Source organism: Hylobates moloch, unplaced genomic scaffold (assembly GCF_009828535.3).
Source record: "Hylobates moloch isolate HMO894 unplaced genomic scaffold, HMol_V3 SCAFFOLD_19, whole genome shotgun sequence".
Classification (NCBI taxonomy): domain Eukaryota; kingdom Metazoa; phylum Chordata; class Mammalia; order Primates; family Hylobatidae; genus Hylobates; species Hylobates moloch.
Window position 1 is genome coordinate 22,007,847 of NW_026652294.1, and position 23,949 is coordinate 22,031,795.

Consider the following 23,949-nt stretch of genomic DNA (forward strand, 5'->3'; position numbering starts at 1 on the left):
AGCCTGGCCAACATGGCGAAACCCCGTCTCTGCTAAAAACACAAAAATTAGCTGGGCCTGGTGGCGCATGCCTGTAATCCCAGCCACTCGGGAGGCTGAGACAGGAGAATCATGTGAATCCAGGAGGTGGAGGTTGCAGTGAGCCGAGATTGTGCCACTGCACTCCAACCTGGGTGAGAGAGACTCTGTCTCAAAAAAAAGAAGGCAATCTGGCAATAACCATCAAAATTACAAATACAATTACCCTTTAATGCAATAATCCTATATCTGGGAATTTATCCCATAGAATTCACAGAAACAACGTGGCATAGGAAGAAATCTATTCTTACATCATTTCTGTAATAACAAAAGGGTGAAAACAACCCCAGAATCTACAACAGGGTAAGGGTGATACAGGTTATGGTGCATTCACACCATGGAACACTCCACGGCTGTAAGACAGACTAAGACGCTCCCAATGCGCTGATTCGGAAGGCATCTAAAACATACTGTTAAGTGAAAAGTTCAAAGTACAGGACAGCATGTAAAGTATGCTTTTTGTGTAAAAAAGAGAGAGAAAAAAAGTAAAAAAGGGAGAAAATTAAGACTATATATTCTTATTCGCTTGTTATCCCATAAAGAATGTCTGCAAGGCTACTCAAGAAACTGATAAACATGTTACCTGCAGTGAAGAGGAAAGGGAGACAGGGCAGACTAAGAGTGAGCATTTTCACTGCACTGTATACCTTTTTATATATTTTGCCTGTTGAATCATGTAAAATTATTTATCCAAAAACTATAAAATTAACCAAAAATAGTAGGCATAAAGGGTTTAACCTTTGAATTACTATTCAAACCTAATCTTACTCATCTCTTCATGCAAGTTCTGGCATAGGTTTACAATTTCAACTTGAACAAATCTGAGGAAAAAACAAGCAAGAATCACAGTGAGTTGTAGAGTCCCATAAAGCTGCAAAGGCAGATTAGGACTACACGCCTACATTAGCAATGGCATTGAGTATGTGGCTCCAGTATGTTCCTATTCTGCCTCTTCTTTTGAGATCATCTAACTCCCTCAAAAAACTCTCCACTGTGTGCCTTAAGTCATATGGCTTCTTAGAAAAGGACTGTAACAATTCAAAATTATTAATGCAAGCCCACTCAGGTTCTTAGATTAGAAAATGGCTAAGGCTATGACTCATCCAGGAATGACTCTCTGTTAATTAGGAAGCATGATATCTTCTGGAAAGAAAAGGAAAATAAATCTTAAAAATAAAAAATAAAATAGGAAACAATGATGACCAGTATTTAAAGTCAATGGTGGATCTCTATAGTATCAGAAATCATTGATTAATTCAGAAATCACTAAACTGGGGTGGAGGCTGAGGTGGGCCAGGCCTGTATGCCCGGCCAGCCCTTCCTCCGCAGCCAACAAATGCACATGGGTTTTTCTTGCTGTGGCCACAGGGACATCTGATAAAGCCTTTGCCCCATGGGCACCTCTGGCTTTCCCGCCCTGACCTGGAACCTCCGCAAGGGCTGTAGAGTAAGCACTGCCTCTGCACCCCGGGAGGAGTAGTGGTCCTGAGCATCTCAGATCTGCATAGAAGGGGGCACTGCCCATTTTCATTTCCAGGCTAAAGTCACCCCAGAGTGTGGCTTCACAGGATGTGTGGAGAAAACCGCAAGCAGCTCACCTATGGAATGAGTTCGAAAGCCTCCCGCTCGGCTCTGATGGAAATACACCTGTTCTGGAAATTTGAAGGGGCTGTTGATGTGGCCTTGATCTTTGCCTGTCTTGTCATCAGTTGTCAGCAACAACTGGGCAAAAAGCTCTGGAAAAGGTCTGGAGGCAAATTGAGTCCACAGAGCTACAGTCCACCCTTTACCCTGGGTCTTAGAGAACTCATCTCAGACAGAGAAAGTAACATGGCCTGATGTGCACCATTGGTTCTTCGGAGCTTTTTCCCCATCTGCCTCTTTCAGATCACTGATGAGCAGAAGAAAGAGTGAAAGCTTCCTTCCCCACTGTAATCTGGAGCAGGAAGTCAAGGGGCCTCTAGATTGGGAAAGGGGGTGTCAACTTTAAGCCCCAGTCTACCAGGTATCTATCTTCTCCCTCTTCTACAACTTATTTCAAACTTCTGGGATACAGTTTCAGCTGAAAAGTTTATTTTCTCAGTCAAAACTTGTTCCCCCTTAACCCTATCCCCCCTAGAAAAATAAAAGCACACATACATTAAAAAAAAAAAAAAGAGCCTGGGTACGGTGGTTCATGCCTGTAATCCCAGCACTTTGGGAGGCCAAGGCAGGAGACACCTGAGATCAGGAGTTCAAGACCAGACTAGCCAATCTGGCGAAACCCTGTCTCTACTAAAAAAGAGGTTCCTGTAATCCCAGCTACTTGGGAGGCAGAGGCAGAAGAGTTGGTTGAACCCAGGAGGCGAAGGTTGAGTGAGCCGAGATCATGCCATTGCACTCCAGCCTGGGCTACAAAAGCGAACTCCGTCTCAAAAAAAAAAAAAAAAGAAATTACTAGAGAAAATGTTTGCTTCCTGACACCATATGAATAGGAATATGATTCTACTTACCCTGAAGTCGAAGTCTAGCTGTATCCAGGGGAAAAAACACTGTCATTGCTGTCACACTTCCCTGAAAAGTTTGAAAAAGGCCATTACAGTATCACAAACATAGGAAGTCACAACTTTTTTTTTTTAATATCTCATGTAATTTATTGAATACAGTACACTGCAGAGTACAGTATTTGTTTTTTTTGTTTTTGTTTTTGTTTTTTCCATAATTTTTTTTTTTATTATACTTTAGGGTTTTAGGGTACATGTGCACAATGTGCAGGTTTGTTACATATGTATCCATGTGCCATGTTGATTTCCTGCACCCATTAACTCGTCATTTAGCATTAGGTGTATCTCCTAATGCTGTCCCTCCCCTCTCCCCCCAACTTTTTTTTTGAGACAGGATCTTGCTCTGTCATCTAGGCTGGAGTGCAGTGGCGTGGTTGTGGTTTACGGCAGCCTCAAACTCTTGGGCTCAAGTGATCCTCCCACCTCAGCTTCTCAAGTAGTTGGGGTTACAAGCACATACCCTCCAGGTGTATATCACCATGTTTGGCTAATTTTTAAATTTTTCTGTAAAGATGGGGGTCTCACTTTGTTGCCCAGGCTGGGAGTCACACCTTTTTTTTTTTTTTTTTTTTTGAGATGGAGTCTTGCTCTTTTGCCCAGGCTAGAGTGCAGTGGCGCGATCTCGACTCACTGCAACCTCCGCCTCCCAGGTCCAAGCAATTCTCCTGCCGCAGCCTCCTGAGTAGCTGGGATTACAAGTGTCTGCCACCACGCTCAACTAATTTTTGTATTTTTAGTACAGATGGGGTTTCACCATGTTAGCCAGGATGGTCTCGATCTCCTGACCTCATGATCCACCCGCCTCAGGCCTCCCAAAGTGCTGGGATTACAGGCGTGAGCCACTGTGCCTGGCCGGGAGTCACAACTTTTAAATGAACAGAAGTTTATTATTAGCAATCGATCAAATCAGATTTTCAGTGAACAAATACATATAATATTTTAATCTATTAGGATTAGTAATGTTCAAGCTTCTACTATGCTTTAGTAGAAGTATTTAATTTTTCAGAAGAAAACTCCTCTTTCTCTCTCTCTCAGAGACTGAAAAAGAAAACGTATTTCCCTGCATATGACAAGATAGGGGGTTTGCAACCTAGGACACATGTCAAACATAGGAGGCAAATGTATTTTTAACCTTCTACAGGTCAGTTTCTGCTATCATGAGCACTCCCTGATAACCCCCAAAACCAAAATACCCAGTAATTAAACAGACACATACTTTTATTCTGTGCTTAATACATTCACCACAAAGTGAAAGGATCATATTGTCTTTGAAATAGTAGTTTGCTTGTGTTTTAAATTAAATAGGAACAATCTCTTCACTAACAATTCTTTAAGCTCATCCAAGATAACACAATGACACAAATTATCAATGAAGAAAAACAAGCAAACAACAGTCTTTCCACTTATAAGGTCCTATATAAAAACCACAAGCATATATTTAGGGATGAAACTATATGCATGAAACTTCCATTTTGGTTTATGGTTCTCAATCCAGATGCATACCCACTGGTATAGATTTGCAGGCATAAAATCAAGTTTAGACTGCTGATCTAATAATGGTTACAAAAAAATTAATTAATTAGTTAATTATTTTAGAGACAGGGTCTTGCTATGTCATCTAGGCTCCAGTGCAGTGGCAAGATCATAGTTCACTGTAACCTTGAACTCCTGGGCTCAAGCAATTTTCCTGCCTTAGCATTCCAAGTATTTAGGACTACAGATGTGTGTCACCACACCCAGCCAATTTTATTTTTTGTAAAGACAGAGTCTCACTATATTTACCCAGGCTGACCTCAAACTCCTGGCCTCAAGTGATTCTCTGGCCTCAACTTCCCAAAGTGCAGGAGTACCAGGTGTGAGCCACTGCACCTGGCTTCACACAATATTTTAATCATGAGGTACAGGTTGCAGTGATCCAAGATTGTGTCACTGCACTCCATCCTGGCTGACAAAGCGAGATTGCCTCAAAAACAAAAACAAAAACAAAAACAAAAAACGAATAAAGGCCGGGCATGATGGCTCACACCTGTAATCAATTCCAGCACTTTGGGAGGCTGAGGTGGGCAGATCATGAGGTCAGGAGTTTGAGACCAGCCTGACCAACATGGTGAAATCCCCTCTCTACTAAAAATGCAAAAAAATTAGCTGGGCCTGGTGGCACACGCCTGTAATCCCAGCTACTCGGGAAGCCGAGGCAGGGGAATTGCTTGAACTAGGGAGATGGAGGTTGCAGTGAGCCGAGATCATGCCACTGCACTCCAGCCTGGGCAAAAGAGACCGTCTCAAAAAAGAAAAAAGAAAAAAAATATATATATATATATCTATATCATGATAAATAACTAGGAACTAGGACAACTTAAATAAGAAAATTTGGTAGGCCTATTATCAGTTTAAATAGGTCAGCCTCCATGACAAGGGAGAATACTCTAATATTTGTATTCTTCAAAACACATATTAAATGTTACCTCTCCCCACCTATCAGCTTACAATTGGTTGTTCAGTCCTCTAGGTTGCCATTAGCAATTATTTATGACTCTTTCAGCACATATACTAGAGTGAAATCTAACTCTTCTGCTAATTTGTGAGAGTATTCTTTCTATATCTGTGCACATCCTAGATTCTCAATTAAACATTTATTCAATTCACTGTACTTTCACTTATTTATGCTTTTTTGATGACCCCAACATAAATGTTCTTTTCGAGTCATGATAAATGATTAAATGATATTCAATGTTTCAAGATATGATACTCAACGACTAAATGATATTCAATGTCTCATAAAACACTGAACCCACAAAGCTTTACAAATCCTACAAATCCATGCATCCAGCATTCCTGCTCATCTTCAGGAGGCAATTTCCAAGAAAAATGGGAGCTGGAAAGTTAGAGAAAGCTTATTAAGTTTATTAAGGCTCTAGCATTCGTTTTCTATTGCATGGTATTGCATTTCTTTTCTTTTTTTAAGACGGAGTCTTGCTCTTGTTGCCCAGACTGGAGGGCAATGGCAGGATTTCGGCTCACTGCAACCTCCACCTCTTGGGTTCAAGTGATTCTCCTGTCTCAGTCTCCCGAGTAGCTGGGATTAAGGGCGCCTGCCACCATACCCAGCTAATTTTTTGTATTTTTAGTGGAGACGGGGTTTCATCATGTTGGCCAGGCTGGTCTCGAACTCCCGACCTCAGGTGATCCACCCGCCTCGGCCTCCCAAAGTGCTAGGATTACAGGCGTGAGCCACCGTGCCCAGCCAGTACTGCATTTCTTTGAAGGGTACTGCATAGACAGGGCATCTCCAGACAGAAAAAGTCTAGCCTGGAAGCTACCTCTTCAAACACTGGGTCACCTTCATCCCTCTTTTCTGCCAGCTTTAAATAAATACTTGAAGGTTCCTAAACATAAAAGTCCTTACCTACCTACCTAGATATCTTGAAGTGAAACACCAAGATAAAGAGAACAGTCAGCCCAAAGAGCTCATTGGTCTATTACTACCTCAAGAACTGGCATATGAAAATTCAAATCAGGCCAGGTACGTTGGCTCAAGTCTATAATCCCAGCACTTTGGGAAGCCGAGGCAGATGGATCACCTGAGGTCAGGAGTTCGAGACCCGCCTGGCCAACATGGTGAACCTCCCCCCCCCCCCAACTAAAAATACAAAAATTAGCCAGGCATGGTGGTGGGCGCCTATAATCCCAGCTACTTGGGAGGCTGAGGCAAGAGAATCACTTGAACCCGGGAGGCGGAGGTTGCAGTGAGCCAAGATCGTGCCACTGCACTCCAGCCTGGGCAACAAGAGAGAAACTCCTTCTCAAAAAAAAGAAAAAAAGAAAATTCAAATGAGTAACACCAAGTAACAGTTTTATAAATTTAGTAGTACTGGAAAGACTGCATCAAGAGGGTTAGCTGAAAACCCACCACTGCCTCCTCCCTACTCCAATGATTAATGAGAACAGATTTATATATAAAAGGACTATATAGAAAAACAAAAAGGGGTCTAATTGGTAGATGAGAATTAAAAGAATACCACAGTGAGACATTTTAAAATTTATTTATAAGTGACATGTAATAATTGTACATGTTTATGGGGTGCAGAGTAGTGTTTCAATGCATGTACACACTGTATAATCATCAAACTGGGGTAATTACCACACCCATTACTTTAAACATCATTTCTTTGTGGTGATAACATCGGAAATCTTCTCTTCTAGCTATCCTGAAATACGCACAACATTGTTATTTGCTATCGTCACCATAGTTTGTAACAGAACACCAGAACTTATTCATGTCTAACTTTTTCTTTTTTTAAAGAGATGGGGTCTCCCTGTGTTGCCCAAGTTGGCCTTGAACTCCTGGGTTCAGGCAATCCTCCTGCCTCAGATTCCCGAGTAGCTGGAACTGCAGCCCTGTGCCACCACAGTACCTGGCTTAAATGAAACTTTGTACCCTTTAACTAACCTCTCCTGGTCCCCCTCTCCTTCCTACCATCTCTAGCCCCGGTAACCACTATTCTACTCTCTACTTCTATAAAATCAACTTTTTTAGATTCTACTTATGAGTAAGATCATGTGGTGTTCGTTCTTCTGTGCCTGGCTTACTTCACTTAACATAATATTTATTGTCCAGGTTCATCCATGTCACCACAAATGGCAGGATTTCATTCTGTTTTACAGCTGAATAAAATTCCCATTGGTATATTTACATTTTTCTTATCCATTCATCTGTAGATAAGCATTGATAAGCATTGATTCCACATTTTTTCTATTGTAAATAGCACTGCAATTAACACAGATATGCAGAGGTCTCTTTAACATGATGATTTCATTTCCTTTGGATATATACCCAGTAATGGGATTGCTGGATCATATGGTAGTTCCATTTTTAATTTTTTGAGGAACCTCCATACTGTTTCCATAATGGCTGCACCAATTTACATTCCCATCAACAGAGTGCAAGAGTTCCCTTTTCTCTGTATCCTCACCAGCATTTGCTAGTTTTTGGCTTTTTTTTTTTTTCATGGCTAAGTTGGAAAGTGGCACACTGTATGCGACACATTTCCACTATGTCGGATCTCACTTCTAGTTTCCAGCTGAGCCATCTGAGGTGACTGGGCAAGTCCTTTCTCTCAATGTTTCATTTCCCATAAATGAGAAAATAGGTGGAGGGCCTTAGAGAGTTTTGATGTGAATAACGGCTATTAGATATCATCAAGAGCTTTTTCTCCAGATGACACTGACACAGGCACACTGGGTTCTGCTTTCCTTATATCCCCCTTCTGAGCCCAGGCCCTGTTCCTCTCACTTTCAATCCCAATTCAGGCTCCAAAGGACTAGCAAAAGGAGTCCTTTTAATAATATCTAGTGCTCCTTTGTCCTGAAATCTGGCTAAGGGAGGATTTCAGGGCCTCAGCTGGTTGAGGAATGGTAGAGACAATCCATCCTTGCTCATCTACGCACCCAACCTCAGAGCAAGTGTGTACTTGGGGCTTGCTGGTACCTAGATGTGCAAGGTCGCTCTACCAGGGCCCTGTGAAGGAATGGGATCCCTGTTTTCTGTCTTTTTTATCGTAGTCAATCTAATTGGGGTGAGATGGTATCCTACTGTGATTTTGACTTGCATTTCTCTAATGATTAGTGATTTTGAGCTTTTTTTTAAGTATCTCTTGGCCAATTCTATGTCTTCTTTTGAGAAATGTCTATTCAGAGCTTTTGTTTTTTAATTATTTACTTGGTTTTTGTTTGTTTTTGCTATTGAGTTGTGTGAGTTGCCTGTATATTCTGGATATTAACCTCTTGTCAGATGCATAGTTAGCAAATAGTTTCTCCTATTGTATAGGTTATCTCTTCACTTAGGCCAGCCATTGCGCCCAGCCTGAAGTGTTTTATTGAGTGTGTGAGAAAAGGGTGGGATTATGGTTGACATGCAGGAGAGCCTCCGGGTCTGTGTCGATTGCGAGCATCATCTGTTGTCTTGTGAGAAAATGGCCCAAGGCCAGGTGCGGTGGCTCACCCCTGTAATCCCAGCACTTTGGGAGGTCAAGGCAGGCGGATCACTTAAGCCAGGAGTTTGAGACCAGCCTGGGCAACATAGCAAGACCCTGTCTCTATAAAAATAAATATAAAAAAGGTGGAAAAAGAAAGAGAAGGAAGGAAGGAAGGAAGGAAGGAAGGAAGGAAGGAAGGAAGGAAGGAAGGAAAGAAAGAAAGAAAGAGAAAGAAAGAAAGAAAGAAAGAAAGAAAGAAAGAAAGAAAGAAAGAGAAAGAAAGAAAGAGAAAATGGTTAAGAACTGCTGTTCTGAAGAAAGCATTATTGGCTGGGAGCAGTGGCTCACGCCTGTAATCCTAGCACTTTGGGAGGCCAAGGCAGTAGATCACTTGAGATCAAGAGTTCGAGACCAGCCTGGCTAAAACAGTGAAATCCTGTCTCTATTAAAAATACAAAAATTAGCTGGGAGTAGTGGCACAAGCCTGTAATCCCAGCTACTCGGGAGGCTGAGGCAGGAGAATCTCTTGAACCTTGGAGGCAGGAGAATCTCTTGAACCTCGGAGGCAGGAGAATCTCTTGAACCTCGGAGGCAGGAGAATCGCTTGAACCAGAGGTTGCAGTGAGCCAAGTTCGTGCTACTACACTCTGGCCTAGGCAACAGAGTGAGTGAGACTTTGCCTCAAAAAAAGATAGCAGAGGAATACAGAAGAGTAGAAGAATAGTGGGAAAGCTGCAATGTGATGAGGACTCAACCCAACATTCCTGGCTTTGAAGACGGGATAAAAAGCCACTAGCCAAGGAATGTGGCGGCCTCTAGAAGCTGGAAAAGGCAAGGAAACGGATTATCCCCTAGAGCACACATGTCCAATCTTCTAGGGATAATCCTGGGACATACTGGAAGAAGAAGAATTGTCTTGGGCCACACATAAAATATACTAACACTAATGAGAGGTGATGAGCTTAAAAAAAGGTCTGTGCATAATTTTTGTGATATCCGCCACACCAGATAAGCAAAAAAGTCCTCGCATTCAAAGGGCTGGACATAGCTGCAGCCCTAGTCTCCAAAAAGGAATACAGCTCTGCTGACACTTTGATTTTAACTCTGTGAGACCCACATCAGTCTTATCTACAGATCTACAAGACCTACAGAAAATAAATTTGTGTTATTTTAAGCCACTAAATCTGTGGTCATTTGTTACAGCAGCAATAGAAAACTAATACAACAGGATTACTATTATACAAATTGTGGACACAAACACTGGGAAGCAGAAAGAAGCCTGGGCCAGCTTTCAGGTTGACTGGCTGGGTGTCACAGTAATATCAGACAGGCAGTACCAGTCCCAGCTAGTAACTGTGAGTACGGGAACCTGACTTGCCAACGGTGACTTGGAGCACCCAGCTGGAACAGGAAATTCTGTGCCCAGAAAGCTAACCATTATCATATTTTGCCAGAAACCCATTTCCACCTTTTTGCTACAATCCCTGGAGGCTGGAAGCAGTAAACAGATAGGCAGAGGAAGGGGGAAAGCTGTGAAGTGGGGAGGAAACTAAAAGCTGACCAGTTTTAACCAATTAAAGGAAAGGGTACACACACATACACACACACGTATGGATTTCTTTTAGGCTTTGTTAGAAAACGTAAGTGTAAATGTGAGGGTTAAATATTTAAAGTTGAAATGTAGGCTTCCATTTCCAGCAATATGGTAGCCTAAACAACATGCTGCAAAATACCTAGAAATGTCAAATAAAATATATATAACAAATATCCTTTAAATGCTTAGCTGAACTTGCAAGAAAGTAAGGGAAATCCATTGGGGCCAGAAAGAAGATTAAAAACCTACAGGGTTATGAAGGCTCTTCTATTTTGGTTGTCTGAGGATTTTTTTTTTTGCCAGTCTAATTGCTCAAGGGGCTTAAAAAAAAAAAGGTGGAATTAACATATTATAAAATTAACCATTTTAAAGTATTCCATTCTATATATTCATAATATTATTCAACCACCACCAAAGTTCCAAAATATTTTCATCATCCCAAAGAAAATCTCATACTCATTAAGCAAGTACTTCCCATTTCCCCCTTCACTCAGTTCCTGGCAGCCACTAATCGGCTTTCTGTCTCTATTCTGGATATTTCCTCTAAAGGAAATCATGTAACCTGTGACTTTTTGCTACTGGCTTTTCTTTTCTTGTCTTAGAGATGGGGTCTTTCTATGTTGCCCAGGCTGGAGTGCTGTCTGTACCTATTCATAGGCAAAATCATGGTACACTACAGCCTTGAACTCCTGGCTCAAGTGATCCTTCTGCCTCACTCTCCCAAGTAGCTATGACTACTGATGATTGCCACCATGCCCGGCCATGGCTTCTTTACACTTATCATGCTTTCAAGGTTCATCCATATTGTAGCACATACAAATTCTTCATTCCTTTTTATAGCTGAGTGTTCCACTGTGTGTATATGCCACATTTTATCTATTCAAAATGTTTTGGAATGAGATAGAGGTGGTGGTTATACAACATTGTGAATGTATTAAATACCACTGAACTATACTTGAAATAATCTTATGTTGTATGAATTATATCTCAATTTAAAAAATTAATCCTCACAACAACCCAATGAAGCAGGTGCTATCATTCTCTTTATTTTACAGATGAGGAAGCAGATGCCAAAAGGTACAGTAATTTTCTTAAAGTCAGATAGTTTGTGATAGAATCAGTATTTGAACATAGGCAGCCTGACTACAGAGCTCACGCTCTTACTATAATTAAAACTTTTAAAAAATTACTAATATAGAAATAAAAATTAGAGGCCAGGTGTGGTGGCTCATGCTTGTAATCCCACCACTTTGGGAGGCCGAGGTGGGCAGATCACGAGGTCAGGAGATCAAGACCATCTTGGCTAACACAGTGAAACCCCTTCTCTACTAAAAATACAAAAAATTAGCCGGGTGTGGCAGCATGTGCCTGTAGTCCCAGCTACTCCGGAGGCTGAGGCAAGAGAATGGCGTGAACCCGGGAGGCGGAACTTGCAAGGAGCTGAGATCGTGCCATTGCACTCCAGCTTGGGTGACAGAGCAAGACTCTGTCTCAAAAAATAATAATAATAATAATGTACTCCGAATGCTAAAGGTAAATTTGGAACACAGCATTCTATACCTCAGGGACTTGCTATATTTGTCTCCTAGCCAAGCGAACACAAATATGGCTGTTTTTATAAGCAGCTATTACCTGAAGCAAAATATTTGTTATATATGTGAGTCTTATGCCAAGCTGTATAAGCACATAACTTTTCAGAATCTGAATTTAATTTATCTTAATGTAAATACTCATTTTTTTCCCCTGAGGACTGTCTGTTCACTTGCATAAAATTAGAAGGCACAAAATACCGAGAAGATAACCACAATGTACAATACTGTTGTGCCAGAGAGGCATAAAATAAATCCATTATTTTGAGTCCCACAGAATTCTAACCATCTATCTGAGTGGGAGTTCTATCGCTGACAGCAATAACAATTTTAAAGAATCTATTTCCCAAGAGACACCCTTCTTTGTATCTCACTCAAAATATTTTTAATTACAACACTCTATCTTCCCACCCCCGCAGCATTTAACCATTCAGTGTTGGGAGAATAAGTGACTTCCTACACTATATTGGCACTTGAAGCAGTGGAGTCCCTTCAGCTGAGAAGTGAGGAGACAGGGCAGGGTAGTTGAGGGGTCTGCCCAAAGCCAGAGTGGCAGAGGCAAGGTTACAACCAAGATCTCTGACTCCTACTCCTACTGTTTATGGTTCTCCTACCAAAGTTCTCAACCTTTTTGCAATCAAGACACACATGACATTGAAATTTTCTCTTCCACTTATAAAAGTGTACACAACACACACACACAAGATCTGGGAAAATCAAACAACTAATTCTTAAGAATGATTATATGAGGAGGGAGGGAATTAAGAGTGGTTTCTATTTCTCATGTTACGCATCTCTGTACAATGTTTTTATAAAGAAGCATGTGTTAAAACATTTCAGTTTTGAAGTGGGTAAGAGGCAAATATTTTTTATAAAAGACATCAGAATACAAGATATAATACAGTCTAGTGATTCTCAAACTATAGTCTGGAGATCCCTATAAGTCCCCAAATCCTTTCTAAGAGACTTTGTAGGATTAAAAACCTTTTCATAAGAATCATTATGATATAATAAGATGCTATTTGCCTTTCTTTTTTTTGAGACAGAGTCTGGATCTGTCGCCCAGGCTGGAGTGCAGTGGCGCAATCTCGGCTCACCGCAAGCTCCACCTCCCGGGTTCACTCCATTCTCCTGCCTCAGCCTCTCCGAGTAGCTGGGACTACAGGCGCCCGCCACCACGCCTGGCTAATTTTTTGTATTTTTAGTAGAGACGGGGTTTCACCGTGGTCTCGATCTCCTGACCTCGTGATCCGCCCGCCTCGGCCTCCCAAAGTGCTGGGATTACAAACGTGAGCCACCGCGCCCGGCGCTATTTGCCTTTCTCATTCTTACTCTCTCACAGTGTGTAGCAAAATTTTCCAAAGGCTACACATAAATGTGTGATATTGCAACAGACTGAATTCAGAAGCAGATAAAAGGATCCAGCTATCTTCTATCAAGTCAGAGAGAGGGTTGCAAAACTATACATCAATGCCATTCATCTTACAACGTTTTGGAAAATATGGTTTAAAAAATATAGCTTATGTATGTTAACATGTAATGGATGTATTTTACCTTTTTTTTTTTTTTGTAGAGGCGAGAGAACATTGGAATTATAGGTATGAACAACCACACCCAGCTAACGTATTTTTAATGATTTTTAATGAATTAACAAATATCTTGGCCGGGCTCAGTGGCTCATGCCTGTAATCCTAGCACTTTGGAAGGGTGAGGTAGGAAGACTGCTTGAGGCCAAGAGTTCAAGACCACCATGGCCAACAACATAGACCACATCTCTTTAAAAAAACAAACAAAAAGGCTCACACCTGTAATCCCACTTTGGGAGGCCGAGGTGGGCAGATTACTTGAGCCCAGGAGTTCTAGACCAGGCTGAGCAACATGGTGAAACATGTAGAAACCCAGTCTCTACAAAAAAATTAAAAAAAAAAAAAAATTGGCCAGCGTGGTGGTGCACGCCTGTAATCCCAGCTACTTGGGAAGCTGAAGTGGGAGAATTGCTTGAGCCTGGGCTGTTGGGGCTACAGTAAGCTGAGATTGTGCCACTGCACTCCAGCCTGGGTACAGAGTGAGACCCTGTCTCAAAAAAAAAAAAAACCAAAAAACAAAACCAAATATCTCAATGATTTCTCAGTTTTAATTTCTAACACAATAATATTGATATAACCACATAAGCAAGACTCTGGGGTTGGTGAAAATTTTTAGGAGTGTGAATGGGTCCTATGACTATAGTTTGAACACAGGCCATTAACTACAAAAAAAATACATCATTAACAAACTTCATTATTATTTACTATCGATTCTAATACTCCCTTCAGCTAATCTTATCACGCCAGGGTCACAAAAACAGAACCTGACATCATCACACTACCGCTGGGTTGGCCACTGTCTTTTCCAGGAAAACTCCATAAAAAGGTAAATACCTCTAGGAAGCTATATATTATATAGGATATTGATTATATCCTATAATTAATGTCTTACAGATGATCATTTATTAGGGTTTTTTTTTAAATGATGGGATGTGATACTATGATGCAAAGTATATATTTGGTCCTCATCCTAGGCTCCTGACACAGAGCTCCTGGTAAAATTCTTGTTATTTCCTGAATGACAGGAATGTCTTCTTTTATAATAGTGTCTTAGTCCCTGGTTCCTGATGCAAGAGCATCCAAGACCCTTGGAATCTCCAGAGTGCTAAGAGTGTCTTTTTGTATACTGATGGCCCCTATCTTTTAGTGCATTAATTGTATCTTCAGCTGTATCTAATACATTCAGAAATTTGTGCTTGAATTTGAATATATCACTAAGCTTCAACAATTAACATGAATTCATAGCTATGCATTAAATATTCTTTTTTTTTTTTTTTTTTTTGAGACAGAGTTTCACTCTCATTGTCCAGGCTGGAGTGCAATGGCGCAATCTCAGCTCACTGCAACCTCCGCCTCCCGGGTTCAAGTGATTCTCCTGCCTCAGCCTCCTGAGTAGCTGGGATTACAGGCATGCGCCACTATACTTGGCTAATTTTGAATTTTTAGTAGAGATGGGGTTTCTCCATGTTGGTCAGGCTGGCCTCAAACTCTCGACCTCAGGTGATCCTTGAGGTCACCTTGGCCTCCCAGAGTGCTAGGATTACAGGTGTGAGCCACTGTGCATTAAATATTCTAATTGTAAATTTTTAATCGATCAAAGCAAAGCATGCATAGTTTAAAAAATCACATAGTATGACAAAATATAGCAGTTTTTGCCCCACTCCTCTCTATTTTATCCAATCTTCCTTCAGAGAGGCAATTAAATTCTTCTAGTTGTTTGTTTTGGAATTTATACATCTCCATATAATAATATACTGATATCTTATTAATCATTTTTAGACATTATTTACATTCTCTTATGGGGAATGAGAATTCAGCTCTCTTATACCACATTCTCTGTTTTTTTTGTGGTTATTGTTTTGAGACAGGGTCTCACTCTATTGCCCTGGCTGGAGTGCAGTAGCACGATCTCAGCTCACTGCAACCTCCATCTCTGGGTATCAAGCAATCCTCTCACCTCAGCCTCCCAGGTGGCTGGGACCACAGGTGTGAGCCACCACACCCAGCTAATTTTTGTATTTTTTGTAGAGACAGGGTTTTGCCATGTTGCCCAGGCTGGTCTTGAATCCCTCTCTTTATTCTCTCCATCCTTCTAATAGTTAAGATTTTTGCTTAAATCAATATTCGGTGTTCCCATGATTATCATGTATTAACTTTTATTTTTAATTTTTGCTTATTTTTTTTTTTAGTAGAGACAGGGTTTCACTGTGTTGGTCGAGCTGGTCTCAAACCCCTGGCCTCAAGTGATCTACCCGTCTCAGACTCCCGAAGCACTGGTATTACAGGCATGAGCCACTGAGCCTGGCCAATCATGCAGTAACTTTTAAATTGTAGTCATTTTATTTCTATATATATATTTTTTGAGACAGGGTCTCATTCTGTCACCCAGGCTGGAGTGCAGTGGTGCAATCGTGGCCCACTGCAACCTTGGCTTCCCAGACTCAAGTGATTTTCCAGCCTCAGACTCCTGAGTAGCTGAGACTACAGGTGTGAGCCAGCACAGTGCTGGCATTTGCTTCTGGTGAGGGCCTCAGGTGGCTTATATCATGGTGGAAGGTGAAAGGGGAACAGGTAAGAGAGGGAGTAAGAGAGAGGAGTGGGTACTAGGCTCTTTTAAAAAACCAGCTCTCCCATGAACTAACAGTGAGAACTCACTCATCACTAAGGGGACGGCACCAAGCCATTTATTAGGGATCTGCCCCCATGACCCAAACACCTCCCACTAGGCCTCACCTCCAACACTGGGGGTCACATTTCAACATGAGATTTGGAGGGGTCAAACATCCAAACTAGATCAGTCACATAAACAATTTTTAACCTAAGTTCCTGGGGATTTGGGGGTTACTCTTTTTTGTGAACAATTCTACAACTGACACCTGGATTTCCTTGTTTCTTTTTCTTTTGCTTTCTCTCTTTCTTTTTTTTTAACTTATTTATTTATTTTTAGAGATGAGGTCTCACTACATTGCCTAAGCTGGTCTCGAATTCCTAGCCTCAAGTGTTCCGCCTGCCTCAGCCTCTCAAAGTGCTACAATTACAGGCGTGCTCAGCCTGGCACCTGGATTTCTTAAGAATGCATCATCATCTACATTTCAGGCTACTTACTAAAAAAAAATAGATGGTTTATTCATTCTGGGCTGTATCCGTCCCATAAAAGGGCAATAAATATCTAAAGTATACTTTTTAATTTGTCCAACACAATCCACACACGAAGCTGAGCTTACAGACAGAGTAAGAATGAAACACTGGGTAAATCTGGTCAAGACTTGGTCCCCCCAGCGTGTGCAATCTTATGGGAATAATAGATAGGAACATACATAAATACAAAAGCAGATTTTCATGCCTTTTAAGCATAAAACAATGATGTTTGGGTTGGTATACCAACCATATCACCAAATGTGACTGACTGTTTCTAAAATGTTGATTCATCCTAGCAGGGTGAAAACTAGTGGGTGGGGGGAAAAATACAATGCTAGTCCAAAATCAGTTTCCCGAGGGGTCCAGAAGTGGCTAAAGTCACAGCAGCACCACTGAAATCAATGTATAGCCTCTCCTGATTTAGAACACCGCATTATAGAACAGAAAGATTATTTTAAAGCCGGGTACGGTGGCTCACACCTGTAATCCCAACACTTTAGGAGGTGGGAGAATGGCTTGAGCTCAGGAGATTGAGGCTGCAGTGAGCTGTGATCATCCCACAGCACTTCAGCCTGGGAAATAGAGTGAGACTTTTATCTCAAAATAAATAAATAAATAAAAATTAAAAAAAATTTTAAAAAACCACCTAAGATGTTTTCCGTGGTTTGAGCTAATAAAATTCTAAAGATTAAAAGCCACTTACTATGGCTTTCATATTTAAAAATGTTATTCACCTCATCAGAGTTAATGTAAGTCTTTTCCCTGGCATAACAATCAAGCTAACTCATATATACACAGACAGATAGGCAAGTTACACAAATGGCCTCATGGATGACACTCTCGAGTGTTTAATGGAAAGAGCGTGGGCTTTGGGACAAAATCTAGGTTCAGGTCCCAAGTATAGTATATATTATATAAGTAATTTCAAATCTCTATGTCTCAATTTCCTCATTTGTAATTTTGAGACCAGTATCTGTCAAGGTTGCTATGAGAAGTTAGAATCAAATTACGGAAAGTAACTGGGCGTGGTGGCTCACACCTGCAATCCCAGCACTTTGGGAGGCTGAGGTGGGCAGATCACTTGAGGTCAGGAGTTCGAGACCAGCCTGGCCAACATGGTGAACCCTCATCTCTACTAAAAATACAAAAATGAGCCAGGAGTGATGGCACACACCTGTAGTCCCAGGTACTCTGGAGGATGTGGCAGGAGAATCACTTAAACCTGGGACGCAGAGGTTGCAGTGAGCCGAGATCATGCTACTGCACTCCAGCCTGGGTGACAGAGCGAGACTCTGTATTAAAAAAAAAAACATCTCTAATAAAAATACAAAAAAATTAGCTGGGTGTGGTGGCAGGCACCTGTAGTCCCAACTACTCGGGAGGCTGAGGCAGGAGAATGGCGTGAACCCGGGAGGTGGAGCTTGCAGTGAGCCGAGATCCCGCCACTGCACTCCAGCCTGGGCGACAGAGTGAGACTCCAACTCAAAAAAACAAACAAAAAAAATTATGGAAAGCCCCTAGCATCATACCAGGCACACAGGCGGCACTCAACAATTGTTGGTTTCTACATGTCCTTTATAGCTATAGCATCTGTTAGTAGTAGAAACCAGTATTAATTTTAGGTCCCTAAAATGAGTAATGACTTCTCAAGTTCCCTCTAAAAGAGCAATTGCTATTTAGTAAAAAATAAACACCAACTGCTCTTTCAGAAGGAGCTTCAGAAAGGTAGAAGGGTCAACAGTATAGAATACTTACAAAGAACTGGAATCAATTAAGAATGCAAAAACAGTCAGTAGATGTTTTGTTTGTTTGTTTGTTTGTTTTTCTTCTTTTTTTTTGAGACGGAGTCTCGCTCTGTCGCCCAGGCTGGAGTGCAGTGGTGCAATCTTGGCTCACTGCAAGCTCCACCTCCCGGGTTCATGCCATTCTCCTGCCTCAGCCTCCCGAGTAGCTGGGACTACAGGTGCCTGCCTCCATGCCCGGCTAGTATTTTGTATTTTTAGTAGAGATGGGGTTTCACCGTGTTAGTCAGGATGGTCTCGATCTCCTGACCTCGTGATCTGCCCGCCTCAGCCTCCCAAAGTGCTGGGATTACAGGCGTGAGCCACCGCACCCGGCCCAGAATATTCTTTAAATAAGCTTAGCACAAAGCGAAAGAGAACAGGCAGAGGCTGAAGCTGCCAGATACCAGATCAGATTGGTATAGTTTTCTGATGGGACAGGCCTGACCATGTTTGAGGGCTGAACAGAAGTAGACACTAGGTTAAAGCTATAGGAAAGAGATGAAAATTACTGGAGCAAAGTCCTAGAAGAAAACTGGCCGTGGGCTGGAGGGGAGGACCAAGATCGAAGGCAGCAGACACTGAATATGTCTGTTTCTCCTCTGAGACCAGCAGAATGTAGAAAACACGAGTACAACTGTAATTGGAAAAAATTGAAAAAACTCATCCCAAGTAGATTCTATTTTATCTAGAGAGTAAAAGGTAAGATCATCTGCAACAAGTGAAGAGAATGGGTGGAGATGGCCATGAGGCAAGAGAACATTTCAATTCCCTTACATTTCTAAAACTAGGTATAAGTGCTGTATTTGCAAGAATATACTTGAGACAGAAATGAATAATTATGGTCTTACTACAATGTTCCATTATGCTAGATGCTCCACAAATATAATCACATTTACTTCTCACAAGAACCCAGTTAAGTGAGGCGTCGTTACTGTCCCTGTTTTATAGTTCGATTAAAGATGACATTCATAGTTAAGTTCTACTACAGAACTTTTTTTTTCAGCTATTATGCCATATTTGCTTCTTAAAAAAATTAAGTTATACAATACTATGTATGACGATATAATTTCATTAATCCTTTTTGATTCAGGCATAAACAAACAAAGTTAGAAAAGCAATTCCAGGCCAGGCGCAGTGGCTCATGCCTGTAATCCCAGCACTTTGGGAGGCCAAGGCAGGCGGATCACCTGAGGGCGGGAGCTCGAGACCAGGCTGACCAACATGGAGAAACCCCGTCTCTACTAAAAATACAAAATTAGCCAGGTGTGGTAGTGCATGCCTGTAATCCCAGCCACTCAGCGAGAGGCTGAGGCAGGAGAATCGCTTGAACCCAGGAGGCGGAGGTTGTGGTGAGCCGAGATCGCATCACCGCACTCCAGCCTGGGCAACAAGAGCGAAACTCCATCTCAAAAAAAAAAGAAAGAAAGAAAAAGAAAAAGAAAAAAAGAGAAAAATAGGCAACAAGTGAAAAAAAAAAAGTATCTTTGTAGATTAAATAGAAATATATTACCACTATTGCCAGTCACTCTCTCTACAGCAGGAGTCAGAAAACTACGGCCTATAGGCCAAATCCAATCTAATACCTGTTTTTGAAAACAGGATTTTATTGGAACACATCTCTGTCCGTTCATTTACTGTCTACAGCTGATTTCACACGACCATGGCAATGCTGGGTAGCTGTGACAACTGTACACAAAGCCTAAAATATTTCCCATCTGCTCTCTTTAAAAAGTTTGCCAACCTCTATGTTCTTTTATAGCACTTAACTGTATCTAAAATTATTCTACTTATTTTTTAATTATTCATTTATTTATTTATTTATTTTTTTGAGACAGAGTCTTGCTCTTGTTACCCAGGCTGGAGTGCAATAACACAATTTCAGCTCACTGCAACCTCCGCCTTCCGGGTTCAAGTGATTCTCCTGCTTCAGCCTCCCAAGTAGCTGGGATTACAGGTGCCCACCACCATGCCTGGCTACTTTTTGTATTTTTAGTAGAGACGGGGTTTCACCATGTTAGCCAGGCTGGTCTCGAACTCCTGACCTCAGGTGATCCGCCCGCCTCAGCCTCCCAAAGTGCTGGGATTACAGGCGTGAGCCACCGCACTCGGCCTATTCATTTATTGTCTGACTCCCCTATTAGAATGCATAGTTCATGAAGAAAAAGACCTTCTTCTCTACTGTATTCCTTGTACCTAGAACAGCGTATGGCACATAGAATGCACTCAATAAAGGTGTTTAATGAACATTTATTGCAAGAAAGAAGAGAAAAACATTTCCCATCTTCTCATTTTCTTCTTTTAGATGCACTCCAACTATTTACCCCACCACTCCACCAAAACTGGTCTTCTCAATTAACCACTGGATTTATCAACATGATAAATTCTCAATTATTTCTTAGTCCTCACCTTACTTGACCCATCAGCAGCATCTGACCCAGCTGGTCTACATCCTTCCCCAGAAACACTTTCTTCACGTGGCTTTCACTCTTAGTTCTTAGCTTCCCTCCTACAGTACTGATCCATCCTTCCTTTTGTCTCCTTTGCTGGTGCAATCTTATTTTCCTGGCCTCTTAATGGTTAGCCTGCTCCAAGACTCAGTCATTGAGATTCTTCTGTCAGTCCATACTCACTTCCCTAGTGAGCTCATCTAGTCTCATGACTACTCTTAGGCATTTCAAACTCCTCCAAAACCAAAGCCAAATTTATCATTTCCCCCAAAACCTTCTCCTTCACAGCCTCTGCCATCCCAGTAAATAACACCATCCCTCCAGTTACTGAAGCCAAAAACTCTTGGAGTCAACCAACCCTCATTTTATAAATATATTCCAGGCCAATGATCACTTCTACCATGTCTGCTACCACCCTGATCCAAGTCACCATCATCTCTCGCCTGATAATTAATTGTCCCCTGTTCCCTTACATTCTACTCTCAACACAGCAGCCAGGGTGATCACGTTTAAAGGTAAATCAGCAAGTTCAACAGCTAGCCAGAGTGAAAGTCTCACACAATTTGGTCCCCTGAAACCTATTTGCCCCTTTGTTCCCTCCACTCCGGAAACACAGGCCTCCATGCCCATGTTAAAGCAAGTCACGCAAGCGTCCATCTCGGCCTTCATACTGGCTGAAAGGCTCTTCTAGCTGAACTGAACCAACCAGGCTTCCTGAATTAGGCATTTTCATGAAATGCTGTGTCACTTAATTCTCTAAACTCTGTGAGGTAGGTATCACTTCCTCCACTTTACAGATTAGGAAAGTGAGGTTTACAGGGCATTTAGCTAACAAATGATGGAGTTAGGGTTAAATCCAGATTAGTCTACACGGAAGGTGAGCTCTCAGTGAAGTTTCTGGAGGCTAAACAGAGGATTCAGTGATGTTCCTCTGAAGTCACAGTGATTTTAACAGCTAAAGGTGTGTGCTAACAACTGGTGAAGAATATGAGAAAAGGCAGTCAAAGAGATAAAAGAACCACAAGAGGAGTCACCAAGCCAAAAGTGGAAAGTTTTAAGGAAAAGAGGAGAGAGGGGAAGTGTCAAGTGGAACCTAGACACCAGAAGCCCAAGAATCAAGCGTATACCTCATAACAAACCACACTTGTGGTAGACAGGAACCCAGTTCTTGAGTTTGAAAGAAAGAAAAAAAAGCCAGGCACAGTGGCTCATGCCAGCACTTTAGGACGCCAAAACGAGAGGATCGTTTAAGGCCAGGAATTCAAGACCAGCCTGGGCAACACTGCCAGACCCAAAAATTTTTTTTAAAAAATGTAGCCGGGTGTGGTGACTCACACCTGCAGTCCCAGCTACTCAGGAGGCTAAGGTGGGCGGATCGCTGGAGCCCGGGACATTGAGGCTGCAGTGAGTCGTGATCGCGCCACTGCACTCCAGCCTGGGCAACAGAGCGAGACCCTGTTCGGAAAAAAAAAAAAAAAAAACTATCTTCTCCTGCTAATAATGGTGCCCAGAGCTATCCTACTAAGTATTGCCACTTGCCCGCGGCAAGCGTGAAGACAGGCTGTAGGGAAGTATGTGACTAAGCAACACGGCTTCACACCTACGTTCTCCTCCGGGCCAGTGAAGCAAAGTGTGTGAGTGTGCGGTGGTGGACTGACCTTAAAATTCCCAAGGCAAAGATGCGGACCCTGAGTGGGCACGTGTGACCACGGCTCTCTACCCCACAGTCTACAGGAGACCAGGAGGTGGCGGAGTCTCGGCCCTTACCCCGTATTCCTCCAACAACTTTCCAACAATGGCCCATTCCTCTCTGCCCCACAGTCATGACAGTGGACCCCAACCCACACTACCTCCCTCTCAGACCCATCCCTCAGGCATATCCCGGGACTGGCCCCCGAGAAGCCTTACAACCCGTTGCGGCCCGGGCGTGAAGACCCAGTCTCACCACGGCTCCGGCCACGGCGTGGACCAGGCTTTCGTAGGACAGCACGGAAGCCATTGGTGCGGCTCCTCGAAGACCCAGCCACACTTTTCCTACAGATGCCGCAGCCAGCGGAATTAGGAAAGGAGCACCTGAGCTCAGGGTGTGAGTCGCAATCCCCACCCTCTCAAACCCGCCCGCCTGCCCTAGAACCACTTCCGGGTCGCGGGGCAGGAAAAGGGGGGGCCTAAGAACGCCCCTGAGCGCTGATTGGCCCCTGTGGGCGCGGGGCGGGACAGCGAGTTGTTCGCGGGGGCCGGGCTCTAAGGCGCAAGGCGGCCTGAGACCAGGTACCCGGCTCCCGGTTCCCACGACGTTCTCTGGCGTTCCCGGGCCCTGACCAGTCCCTCCATCTCAGAGATTTTAATGGCCTTTACTCTGGTGACAAAGATGGGGAAACTCAATGAGACTCCAGCCTCCCTGTTTCTCTGCGCCTGAGCTCTTTTCTATTCGGAAAGTCACATTTTGGCCAAGAGGAAAAAAACTCAATTGTGGACTTGGAAACTTCTTCCTCCCGAAAAACCTTTGAGTGTGGTGGGAAGAGACGTTGAGCATCAGGAGCCCAAAATACAAGACGCGAGTGGGAGCCTCCCCCTAGTTGGCAACTGCGGAAGTCATTTAACCTCTTGGGTTTCCTCCTTTGTGAAATGACAATGTACTAGTACCAACAATCCCCATCTGCTGTGAGGATTACGAAAGCCAATTTATGTAGCAGTACTTCATAAAATACTGAAGGAAAAATTTTTTTTTTCCATGTCGCAAAGTGACTAACAAAACTACATAGAACTAAAGCCACATTCAGCTTTAACCTGTCATACTGTGAGATTCTGCTTCAGGATGCTCCTCAGGGACTCAGGGATTCTTTCCTGAGACACCATCACCACTTGTCTCTACCATGTTTCCTTTTAGAATATCCTCCTGATAACTCCTGAGTGCTGACTACATGCCAGGCTTAGTGTTTTATGCCCAACATCACACTTAATCCCTGGGAGAGGGTCCTAACAAAGTTTAACTTGGCCGTTTTCACAAAATTTGCAGAAGATACTGCTTCCAGGAACATTCCCATCACGCCATAGAATCATGACGTGAAAGTGCAGGACCAAAAGTGAAGCGAAGATGATTTTGGGCTGGGCGCAGCGGCTCAGGCCTGTAATCCTAGCACTTTGGCAGGCCGTGGCGGGCAGATCACTTGAGGTCAGAAGTTTGAGACAAGCCTCGCCCATATGGCAAAACC

The 23,949-nt window shown here is 42.5% G+C and overlaps 1 protein-coding gene across 1 annotated transcript in view; it reads right to left on the reverse strand.

Moving 5' to 3' along the window:
• Nucleotides 1-22,846, reverse strand: part of SLC25A17 (solute carrier family 25 member 17) — a 53,640-nt gene extending 30,794 nt beyond the window's left edge. Inside the window, exons 1-2 of the mRNA XM_032139181.2 lie at nucleotides 22,680-22,846; nucleotides 2,571-2,631 (exon numbers count right to left, since the gene is read on the reverse strand). Of these exons, the coding sequence (XP_031995072.1) occupies nucleotides 2,571-2,631; nucleotides 22,680-22,733 (115 nt within the window). The 5' untranslated portion in view covers nucleotides 22,734-22,846. The remainder of the gene's footprint in view (nucleotides 1-2,570; nucleotides 2,632-22,679) is intronic.
• Between the last annotated feature and the right edge of the window lie 1,103 nt (nucleotides 22,847-23,949).